Source organism: Sarcophilus harrisii, chromosome 2 (assembly GCF_902635505.1).
Source record: "Sarcophilus harrisii chromosome 2, mSarHar1.11, whole genome shotgun sequence".
NCBI lineage: Eukaryota > Metazoa > Chordata > Mammalia > Dasyuromorphia > Dasyuridae > Sarcophilus > Sarcophilus harrisii.
In genome coordinates, this window is record NC_045427.1 from 583,447,100 (window position 1) to 583,459,006 (window position 11,907).

Sequence of the window (11,907 nt, forward strand, 5' to 3'; positions counted from 1 at the left end):
CTGACTGCCTCAAGAATCAGAAATAACTGAGGTCAGTAACTCAAGATTAGATAAACACAAAAACACAAATTTCCTGGGAAAAAAATGAACACATTATTGGACAAGAAGTCTTAGAAAAACGAGAATGTAATTTCATAAAAATTAGTTTTAGACCATCATCTTAGTCTATTTTTTTAAAAGTTCAAAATGGATATGTAATCTGAATGTTAAAGTTCACACTATTTTTTAAAAAATGAGATAAGAAGCATATCAGATATATTTCAGTCATGGGTAGTGAGAAAATCCCTAACTAAACAAGAATAAAGGGGAATTGAAAAGATCTGTTCGATGATATATGAGAAACTAACAGATATCTCAGTCTAAGAGCCATCCCCTAATGGGCCTGTGGCCAAAAGATGAACAAAGAAGCTCTCAAAAGAACAGCAAACTATTAACAACTGCTCCAAATCACTAAGACTAAGAGAAAAGCAAATCAAAATACCTCTGAGAGTTAGTATTGTGGGGACTGAGAAAAAGCAGGTATACTAATAACCAACCTGTTTGTGAATCTGAGTTGACCCCACCATTTTGGGGAGCAATTTGGAATTATGCTAAGAATTAAGCTGGATTTGGGATCAAAGTAATTTAACACCCTAAACTCTACCCATTCAATCCTGGGTAAATAAATTAACCTCTTTATTTCCCCAGTTTCCTCATTATAAAATGAGGAGGTAGGATTCAATGAAAAGATCTTTTCCAGCTCTATTTCTATGAGTTTATTATTCTTTAACTCAGAAATCCTAGTAGTGCTGGGCATATACTTAAAGATAGATCAAAGTATAGCTGTTTGTTCCCATAAATCCCCAAATATCTATAGTACACCTTTTTAAAATAGTAAAGACTGGAAACAAAGTTGATGGCCATAGATTGAGGAATAACTAACAGAAAGAAATAGAATGGAATATTAATTAGCATGCCATGAAAAATTATGAATGTCAAGCCTGAGAAGACCAGCGACAACATCATTTTACTTTCCCATTGAAAAGAGAAAAAGTCTGTGTTGCTTTTTTAATGACAAAAAATAAAATAAAAATAAATCAACTTGATACAAAGTGAAATCAATAGACTGGGAAATATATATATATAAAATAGCCACAATGACGCGGAACTTTAAGGAGTCCATAATGTCTCCATTGTCAGGAATAATTGAATGATGGGGTGAATGGACCCCAGCAACAATGAAAACACAAATTTAAAAAATGAAAAAATAAAAAAACCTGAATGCTGGGAATTGCAATGACTAAGCTTGATATCAGAAAGAGATAGAACAAATATTGGTCACTTCTTTGCAGAAGAGGGAGATTTTGAATACTGCCAACTTAATTTATGTTGGTAAGTTTTGGAAAACTGCTTTTATTTCCCCATAACTTGTACTGAGGGATGGTACTCGGCAGGGGATGGGAAATAGATTTCTTTGGAAATAAGGATGGTGTAAAAATGAGAGATACCAATAAAACATTTTAAAAGTTAAAAAATCTTGCTTTTCCATAGCCACCTAAATAAAGTAGGGGTTCTCAAAGTGTGGTATAGAGAATTCTGAGGGGGGGGTCTCTGAAACACTTTCAGAGGGTCTCCAAATTCAAAATTACTTCTTATTTCTAATATGGTAAATATCTATAAATATAACTCAGATAAACAAAAACTCTTCGGACAAATCTTCAGTGATTTTAATACTATAAAGGAATGCTGAAAACAAAAGTTTGAGAGCCACTGACCTAAAACACACCACTTTCAGCCACTCACTTTTACAAATATAAGATACAGAGTTTGGATATTTATAGTTAGGTCAACTTAAATCCATCACCGCTCCTGAGAAAACCATTCCAATCACAAAATGTACAAAGGATGTATCAGTGGTATCGCCTTTAGGGATAAAAGATGGAAGGTAGAGTCTCTGAGGCAGGTGGTAGTAGGATCCCAGGTTCCTTAACATCCCTTCTCCATCAGATACTTGTAAATTTCGGGAGAAATCATTCAGTCTTCTCCAAAACCTAGCTACATAACATTTACTCCAGTGAATGAGGGTTTCTTCTGAGAAGCAGGGCCTCTGACAGCTCTCAACTCAGAGCTCTCAAGTCACGTCAGATTCCACCCACCCCACAACAGGATCCAGCTCAGTTGGGAAGCAGTCTCACTTTCCGGTTTCCGTTTTTCTCCACGTTGCTCAACTTTAAACAAACAAAAATAAGAAGAAATAATCAAAGGACAAGAACGGCAACAACAACAAAACTCCCAACAATTAAGCCTGTAACTTTCCCAGCTAAGAAACTGCGTTAAGGAGCAATCAGAACAGAGAAGAAAGCCCGGAAACTACTGCAGCTGCAGGCAGACCAGCCCCCAGCCAGCATGAGGTAAATAAATGGCTTTCTCTGCCTTCTTTCTCCCGAATCTTCTTAGTCCCTTTGCAACTTTTCCAGACGAGATTTTCCTTGCGTTCAGATGTTTGAGCAAGGAAAAGTTCAAATGAAGGCACGGACCGCTGCTCTCTAGCTAGCCAGCACCCATTAATGCCAGGCAGAACTACTAATGGCTATTTCGCATCACTCGGACCGGGATCTGTCCAGACCGAGGCTACCCTGCTCTCCCCACCATTCTGGGGGTAGGGGAAGAGGCTAGAACACCCCGGATCCAAAACCGGAGTCAGAAATGGAGCTCGCCCCGAGAGATGTAGGAAACTTACAATGCAACTTTTGCAAACTTCGAATAGGGTTTTTAATTTGGTTTTCAGCCTTCGGAGACAGAGTGGGTGACTTTTTTGCTTTTGTTTATTAAAAAAAAAAAAACTTTCCCAGTGAAAAAAGAAAAGGTCCTCGCTGTTTTTTTTCCTCTTAATGTCAAAGGAAATGTCTCACCTTTCCTAACTTGTGTAGTAATAGGGGTGCAAGCGAGACTGTTCTCCTGGAGCCCTTTGCAATGTTTGGGGACGAGTCAGACACCCTGACAGCCCAGCTCCTCCCTCCATAGACAAAGAACGGAGACTTTGGGATGGGCAGGACCGTAGCTTTCTAGCCTTTGGCTTCAACCCACAGTCCCAACCACTCTGCTCCCCACCCCGCACCCCAAGCCGTGTGCATGGGACTTTTTACAGAATCTCTGTTTCTCTGGTTCTGCCTTCCCATGGCCCCAGGGAAGGCTGCCCAGGGGTTCACAAAAAGGGGGTGTGAGGCTTGAGGGAGAGAAGGGAGGAGCAAGCTTGCGATCTTTTGAGGATAGAGACAGCCATCTTTTCACCCAACCTGAAGTACTGCTCCCCGTTCTGCAAAGATTGTGAGGAGGCGTTAACTAGCCCACCCAAGTTCTGGTTATGGGCGGGTGAGAGTGGGGCCACCACCCTTTTCCAGGAGACTGCTAGGAAGGTGGTACACATCCTGAAATCCTGCCCACGTAAGCAGTGTAAAACCAAGCTCCACACTGCCTGTTTGCTCTCTCAGACTAAACCCTGATTCTTAGGAAGTGGAAGGTGTATAGTAAAGGAGGGGAGCTTGCATATTTGCTCCTCATTATCTCCTCTTCCCTTTCTCCTTCCTTCTAACTTCCCCTCCCCCTCCACCACTTTGGCTACTGCTCAAGAGTCCAGATTCTTGTTTCTACAACTGCCTGAGATTTATGAAAGGTTCATTGGTCTCCAGGGTCACAGAAGACTTTGTCAAAGTGAACTGGCCATTTAGGGGGTGCCCAACTACAGGCTGCCTTTAATCCCCTTATTCCAAGGCCTTTTCTGGGTCACTCTGTGTGATTTAATGGTTAACCCTCTTACTTTCCCTGATACTGGAGGGAGCAGTACCATTCCGTTCAAAGTTTCCAAATAGTGCTTAGCATTAGTGTGCTCTCCTCTCCCTTTTTGGAATCCTTGTTCTTTTTCCAGTCCTGGCACCTCTATACCTAGGGCTCCATTGCCTTTGGAGGGCAACTACCCACCCAAAAGGGTGATGCAAAGGAAATTTGAGTGAGAAGTTGCCATTAATTTACACTAAGCATGTAATGTGATAATACATTTAATCAAATGAAAGGAGGGTTTAGTGCACAGTGGTCATGTGTGAAATAAGAAAGCCTGGATTCAAACTAAAGCTTTACTGATTACTTATCTGACATGATACAAGTCACTCAACCTCTTTGGGCATTGGTTGCCTTATCTGCAAAATACAATACAATAAACATCTATTAAGTACCTACTGCGTGCTAAGTGTTGGGGATACAAAAAGAAGCAAAGACAGTCCCTGCCTGAAAGACTTCTAAGTCTAAGGTCTCTAATTCTATGATAGCCTAACTTCTGTTCTGTCCTCTTCCCCATCTCAGGAACAGCCTTTCTGCTTGGGATTATTTCTATCCATTCACATCCACATTACATATCTGTACAGTTATATAATAAATGTGAGTGTACGGGCATACATATATATATATACACATATGTCTACATATGCTATATATGTGTACTTATAGATATACATATATGTAAAACTTGGGGATTTAAGGTCTTTCATTTTCCCTTAAATTGCATTTGACTCATACTGCCTATATGTAAAGCCACCTCTAATTTTGGCCCCATGTCTCTTTCTTACCCCAAACATTCAGCAATTACTACTCTGCCTTAAGCTAAATGGTTCTGAGAGCCTGTCCTTGTTCCTGACACTTAGGAACAGATGTGCTTGTCATTCAGAAGTTCTTAACCTCTCTGGGCTGGTAGCATACTCTGCTGGAGAAACAGAGTATTAATAGTCCCTATATTACATATCAAAGGGACCTTTTAGAGGGACCTTTAAATGTCATAGAATCATGGAGGTTATCTAGTCTGATTCCCCTGGTTTTATATTCACTGTTGTAAAACACTAGAGTCTAGGAAGAAGTAACTGTCTAGTCACATAGGTTCTTATGCTAGCTATTGTTCTCCTTTAGCTGATCCCAGAAATACTTGGTTTGACTGAATGAAAGTAGTAGCCATTGTAATCATTTATTTGAAGAGTTTAAGGGCCTGGGTCTAATTACCACATCACTCAAACATAAAGTACATCCATAAATATGTCGTGTTGCAAGTTTTATTTGATTACAACAGTAAACTTTCCCCACACCTTTAGGTTTTTACTGAGTAGTCTAGTTAGATCATTAGAGAGAAGAGCCATGTGCTTGGACTGTTCTTGTTAAATCTATGCAGAGGAATCATAGTACATGGAATCAGAAATAAAGAGTTAAAAGGCTCCTGAAAGTTATCTAGTCCAATTCCTTCCTTTTCAGAGGAGAAAAATGGGGCTCAGACTGGCTAAGTAACTTCTCCAGGGTCACACAGTAAGTGACAAGGCTGAAATTTGAACCTTTGCTCTTTGACTCCAGAACCAACATGACCCTTCCATGTGATGAAACACATTAATCCACATTGCATGCCCATATCTTATGTAAATGAATTATTATGGATTTCCCCCCCTCCTAAGCAGCTGAAAGAACCTTTAAAAGGCAGATTATTACAAATCCCTCTCTTCTTAGGACACTTATTAGCTTTTTTTATATAATTACTGTTGAGAAACTCTAAAGAGCTTGTTCACCAAAAGTCCAAAGCATTAATTAGTAGCTTGCAAAACAACCTCTGTTTCACAGATTTTATGTGCATTTGGACATGAGCTCAGATTGAGTGAAATAACAGTGACTGGCATTTTAGGTTAAGTTTTAAGGTTTGTGAGATACTACATTAGCTTACTTGAGTACCTGTCTGCTACTATTACCATCACCACCACTACTACTACAACACTACTTCTCCAAGCATAAATGGCAGCTTCTCTATCAGTTACCAGTTTAAGGGTCCACAGCAGGTGGGAAAAGTGCTATTTAAAGGGCAGGGGAAAATTATGATATACAATTAAGAGATTTCACTGTTTAGGGAATGATGTTTTCCTTGTCATTTCCATTGATTCTTCTAAAATGAAGTTGATTTTATCTTTTGCAGTCAAATGCCTAGAAATTCCTTAAAAATTATCCTGAGGCAGCTGAAATGCCATTTTACGTGGAACTTGTTGAAAGAAGACATCGATCTACTTAATCTGGAAGACACAATAATCGACCAGATCGAATTCCTGGATATGAAATCCAAAGTCACCCTTTATAATCTATTGGCCTATGTAAAACATTTGAAAGGTCAAAATGAGGAGGCCCTGAGATGCTTAAAACATGCTGAAGAGAGAATCCAGGTAGAACATGCTGACCAAGTGGAAGTAAGAAGCCTGGTCACGTGGGGAAATTTTGCCTGGGTATATTATTATATGGAAAGATTTCCCAAAGCTCAGTTTTATGCAGACAAGGTGCAAAAAGGCTATAGGAAGCTTCCCAATTCCTCCCGCTATAAGATAGAATGCCCTGAAGTTTACTGTGAGGAAGGGTGGGCTCTGCTAAAGTGTGGAAGGAAGTATTATGAGAGGGCCAAGGCATGTTTTGAGAAAGCCTTGAAGATAGAACCCGACAATCCTGAGTTTAATTCTGGCTTTGCCATCGCAGCCTATCGACTGGACGATAAGGAATATTCTTGTCAAAGAGTATCATCCTTGGACCCTCTCCGGAGGGCAGTTGAACTGAATCCAGACAACACATTTGTGATGGCCCTACTCGCCCTGAAGCTTCAAGACCTAAAACAGGAAGCTGAGGGCGAACGATACATTCGGGAGGCCTTGGAGAAGATGTCCTCACAGCCTTACGTCCTTCGCTACGCGGCGAAATTTTACCGCCGACAAAACTCCCCCAGTAAAGCTCTTCAGCTCTTAAAAATCGCCTTGCAGGCAACACCCACTTCTGCTTTCTTGCATCATCAGATCGGGGTTTGCTACAAAGTTCTGATGATCCTCGTCAAACAGTCAACCAAAAAACGACCCAGGGAGAAAGAAAAAGAGAAACGAGAGCTGATTCAATCGGCCATATTTCATTTTCGAGCAGCCATGGAGCAGAATTCCATGTTTGTGTTTGCTTACACAGACCTGGCCAACATGTACGCAGAGGCCGGTCAGTATGAAAAGGCAGAAGATGTATTTCAGAAAGCCCTTCACCTGCAGCACGTGACGGACGAAAACAAGCAACAGGTCCATTTTCACTATGGTCGCTTTCAGGAGACTCACAGGAAATCTGAGGATGCCGCCATCCATCACTATTTAGAAGGCGTAAAAATAAAAGTGGAGTCTTCTATTACATCCAAACTGATTAGTGCTCTGCAGAGATTGGCCACGCGGCGACTTTATGAGAATGCAGTTGATGTAAAGAGCTGGGGGGCCCTGGGTTTCATTCATAAGCTAAAGGGACAAAAGAGGCAAGCCATCGAGTGCTATCAGAGAGCCCTGAAGCTGGACCCGGAGAACGGGGACTATATCAGTGCTCTGTTTGAGCTGAGGCTCTCCTTCTGAGTATCCCTCTTTGTATCATGAGCGACTAGGAGCTGCGTTCCCAAGGTGAGAGAAGGAAAAATAGACAAGCCAAAGATGAGCCAGGACGAGAATTCTAAAACAAGAGTCAAATCCGAAGCTTGGTGACTATTATTATAATCCCGTTTGAGCTGCAGCTCTCCTTCTAATCCTCCAGTATGTAGCATGAAACCTAAAAAAATATATTTTTAGGTTGGCAACGGAATGTGATATTTGTGACTATCCTGTATTATGATCATATATGTTTATGCTGTATGAACATATAAAAGAGCTCACATGCATGTGCTTTAATCAGTAGTTTACCAGTTTCTATATTATTTCTTTCAGCATACCTTTGGGCAAAGTAATCATTGTAATTTTATAGGTTTGAATAGAATAGACAATGTGGCTAGAAGGGACTTTAGAGGTTATCTAGTACAACTTGCTTTTTTTTTTAAAGAGGAGGAAATTGAGGCTCAAAGAAAGTAAATGATTTGTCAAGCAAATTGGTGGCAGAGAAAGGATTAAAAAACCAGGAGTAAGAACACCTTAACCCCAGCTAGTCCTCTTTCCTATGTCTGACTGTTTCCCTCTTCTTCACAAATACAATACTTTTGTTCATAAGGACATGATCCATGAGATGAAATACACTGCTTGAATCTAATCTGTGCCTTGGATATTTTTATATAAATAAAAGTGTTTTCTGAACCCAAAGTCCTACCAGAGTTTGTTCATGTCTTTCTTTCCATTTCATTTTGTTTGTGAAAATAAGCTCCAAAGAAACTAAATAGGTTCTTCGTGATTTTAGAAAAAGTTTCCAATAAAGAACTCACTTTGCCAAGTCACCTTCTTTGGCATATTACCAATAAGGATATCATTGGTTTGAGAAGCATCACAGTGAAGCCTAGGTTTGAAAAGCTATCTGGATAAGGAAAGGTCTGATTAACTGTGCAGGAGCCAAACTGTGACAGCTTTGTCTGCTAGTGCTAAAAACAGAAGGGATTAATGGTGACTAAAGGTGTGCATATTTTGAAAATATCTTGTTCTTGGCCTACGAATATAAAAATGTCACATAAAACCTCAGAAGTTAATCATGTTTAGGATATGTTGATGTCTCTGCAATGTCATCTTCAATGTAAGTATTAATTGCTTAGAAAAAAATAATCCAGAGCAAAACTCATCAATTCCTTCAATAAGCATTTAAGAGCCTACTATGTGTTTGGTACTGTGTTCAGTGCTCAGTATGTAAAAATCAAAATCAAAACAATCTCTTCCCTCAGGAATTTTAGATTGTATGGAGAAAGCAGCAGGTACTGTAAATCTAGCTAATTTTAATCTATATTTCATGAGGCCTATTGAATCATATCAGGCTTTCCTGAGGGCTCATGTCCTGACTAGAACAGGAAATTCAGCACTATTAGTCATCAGAAATTCAAATCCCTTTTCTGTCAGGACCTCAGGTCCATCTTTTGGCTACAGCTTGCAACTGTTCCTATCAGAAATGCTCTAATCCTCAGCTCAGGAATGTCCCTGAACCTCTGCAGGTAAATTTTGCCTCAGATCTATAGAGTAACAAAGATGCTAGGAATCACCTATTTACATACTTAGATGCCAGCTCTTATCAATCAACATTTATTAAGTGCCCACTCTGTGCCAGGCTCAAAACTGAGGGAAGCATAACACTATACAACACATTAGCGTCCATCCCCATAATAAGACAAATGAGTTTAAAAATATCTTTAGTCAGCACTTGACTTACTTGACAATTAGAGGAATAACAATACAGGAAACCAGTAGCAGCACCGATTTACAATATAATTGTACAATCTCAAGGAAAAGAGAGGTGTGAGATTATCATACTGTAAAAGTCAAAAGCAATAAAATTGGAGGAGGGAGTGGACAAGAGATTCCATTTTTCAGAGCTGTACTGTGAGCCTTTAAGGATAAAAGTATAAGGAGAAAAATACACAGAATGAAAATGAAATAGATTTTTATGACAAAAAGTCCCTGTCAAGAACAAGGAAGTCACCTCATTCGGATCTTTCTTAATTCTAGTGCTCACCCTCTGTTAAGTATTTCCTATTTATCTTGTTTATGGTTTGTTTTTCTATATTTTTTGTTGTTTTTCCCCCAGTAAATTGTAAGCTTCTTGAGCTCAAGAAATATCTTTTGCCTCTTTCTCTATCCTTAGTACTTGGCATAATGCCTGGAATATAATGGGAACTTAATAAATATGGATTGATTGATTGGATGCTAACACCCCAAAGTAGAATATGCTCATGAATGAGATGAAATGGCACTAGTGAGAACCAGATTAGATAAAACAGTTTCTGTTTATGCATAACATCAGCTGATTGTGTCAGTCCTGAAAGGCTAAAAGTAGCCAAAGCGTGATATCTCCCAAACAGGTGTTAATCATTAAGTGTCATGCTCTTCTCACTCAGCTGCATCACCAGCATGACCCATCACACTGAGAACACAAGCACAGAATCATGATTTAATAAAAGTGACTGACATATCTGCACCAGTTTATAATGGGACATATTAAGAGAATAAATCGGGAAACTCTAAGTCATCCCTGAAGCTGTAAAATGACTTAGGGAAAATATAATATTAGAATAATAGCAACAAATGGCCCCACAAATGAATAGAAAAACCAAACTCAAGAAAGGAGCTAGTAAGATGGCCAGTCTCTGGTAGTTATATACAAATTAAGAATAGAGAGGGGAGGAAATAGAATAAGCACTTATCAAGGGAGGGGAGGACAAGAGAGAGACAGAGACAGAGACAGAGAGACAGAAAGAAGAAAGTGAAGAGAGAGAAAGAGACAAAGACAAAGAGAATGAAGAGAGAGAGAGAGAAAAGAAAAGGAGGCAGAAAGAAAAATATAGAGAGAGGTATGGAAGAATGGAAGGAGAAAGGGAAGAAGGTGCAGGGGAAGGAAGGAAGAGAAAGAGATACAATGTGAGAAAATGTAAGGTGCAGAATGAGGACAATGTGTGCATGATGATCACTGAAAGTAGAAATAAATTAAATATATCATTAGAATATGCTTCAGAGTACCTGACAGAGAGAAGAAGCAGATGGAAGAATTTGAGGAAAAGAGACTGCAGGCTTGTCTTAGAGAAATGAAATTTTAGTGACTGGGAACTTTGGAAATCATTTGAACATTTGCTAAAGTGTCCTCTAATTATAGAGCAGGTAATAACTTCTTGACACACCTTAAGGACAATTTCATCTTTCCAAAGGTGGAGGTGCCAATGAAAAGAAATATAATTTGTATCTGATAATAGCAACCAAGAAAAACTGATTACCATGGGAGTAGAAATGAGAATATTTTTAGGAAGTGACCTGTACTTCCCAGATTTTGTGATAGAGAAGAAAAGGAAAGCAGGGTGGAGTCAGATATGCACCATGAATTTTGGAGAGCAGGTTTCAGAGCATTCAGAAAAAGTATAGGTAAGATTCTATGGCCTAAAGTTCTGTGGCCTGTTTTCTCATTTGTAAAATGGACTTGGTAATACATAGTACTAGTTTTAAAAATCAATTGAGAGAGAGAAGGGGGGAGGGACAAAGGGAGAGAGTAAAAAAAGAGAGAGGGGAGAAGAAAAGGCAGAGAGAGAGAGAGAGAGAGAGAGAGAGAGAGAGGGAAGGGAGAGAGAGAGAGAGGAAGGGAGGGAGGGAAGGAGAGGAAGGAAGGGAGGGAGGGAGGGAGAAGGAAAAAGTTTTGCAAATTTTAAAATTAAGGGAAAATTATCCCAGAAAAAAATTGGAAACTCTCAAGAATTATATTCTGAAAACATAAGGAGAACCTATTCCACTAAGAAACAATCCACTGACTACTACCTGAAAGAGATATCAGGAGGAAAATTTACAGGAATATCATAACCAAGTTTTAATCTATGAGGCATCCTCAGTTCTTTATTATCTTTCATTCTCTATTTCCAATCAATTGCCAAGGCTTGTGAACTTTACCTTTGAAATATTTCTTAAATACTTTCATTTCCTCTGAAATTGTTAATACCATGTTAATATCCTGTCCTCAAACTCAGACTATTCCAATAATCACTGATGAATCTGCCTGCCACAGTCTCTTTTCACTCCAGTTTATCTTATTCTCAAACACTAAAGTGTAATCTGACCGTTCTACTCCCCCTGCTCAATAAACTCCAGTGGCTTCCTATCCTCTCCAAAATCAAATATAAAATTCTCTTTTTGTCCTTACCTTCATGAACTACCTCCTTCCTATCCACCTCTCAACACACACTTTCCCAGTTTTCTTATACCTTGTACTCCTACATGTAATGTTTGATCTGGTGATACTGGTTTCCATCTCTCCCTCATGTCTGGAATTTTTTCCCTCCTCATCTCTGTCTCCTGACTGCTGTGTTTCCTTCACATCCCAGTCAAAATTTTACCTATTACAGGAAATCTTTCTTTACCCCATTTGATTCTAGTGCCTTCTTTCTTAATTATTTCCTATTTTTCCCATACATATATA

General features: G+C 39.3%; 1 protein-coding gene across 1 annotated transcript; it reads left to right on the forward strand.

The window, feature by feature from the left end:
• The first annotated feature begins 1,973 nt into the window (after positions 1 to 1,973).
• Positions 1,974 to 8,120, forward strand: LOC100927387 (interferon-induced protein with tetratricopeptide repeats 5). The gene is made up of 2 exons (XM_003758920.4): positions 1,974 to 2,390; positions 5,972 to 8,120. Exons 1-2 carry the CDS (start codon positions 2,386 to 2,388, stop codon positions 7,407 to 7,409), a joined length of 1,443 nt encoding a protein of 480 aa, XP_003758968.2. The 5' UTR covers positions 1,974 to 2,385; the 3' UTR covers positions 7,410 to 8,120.
• The last annotated feature ends 3,787 nt before the right edge of the window (positions 8,121 to 11,907 follow it).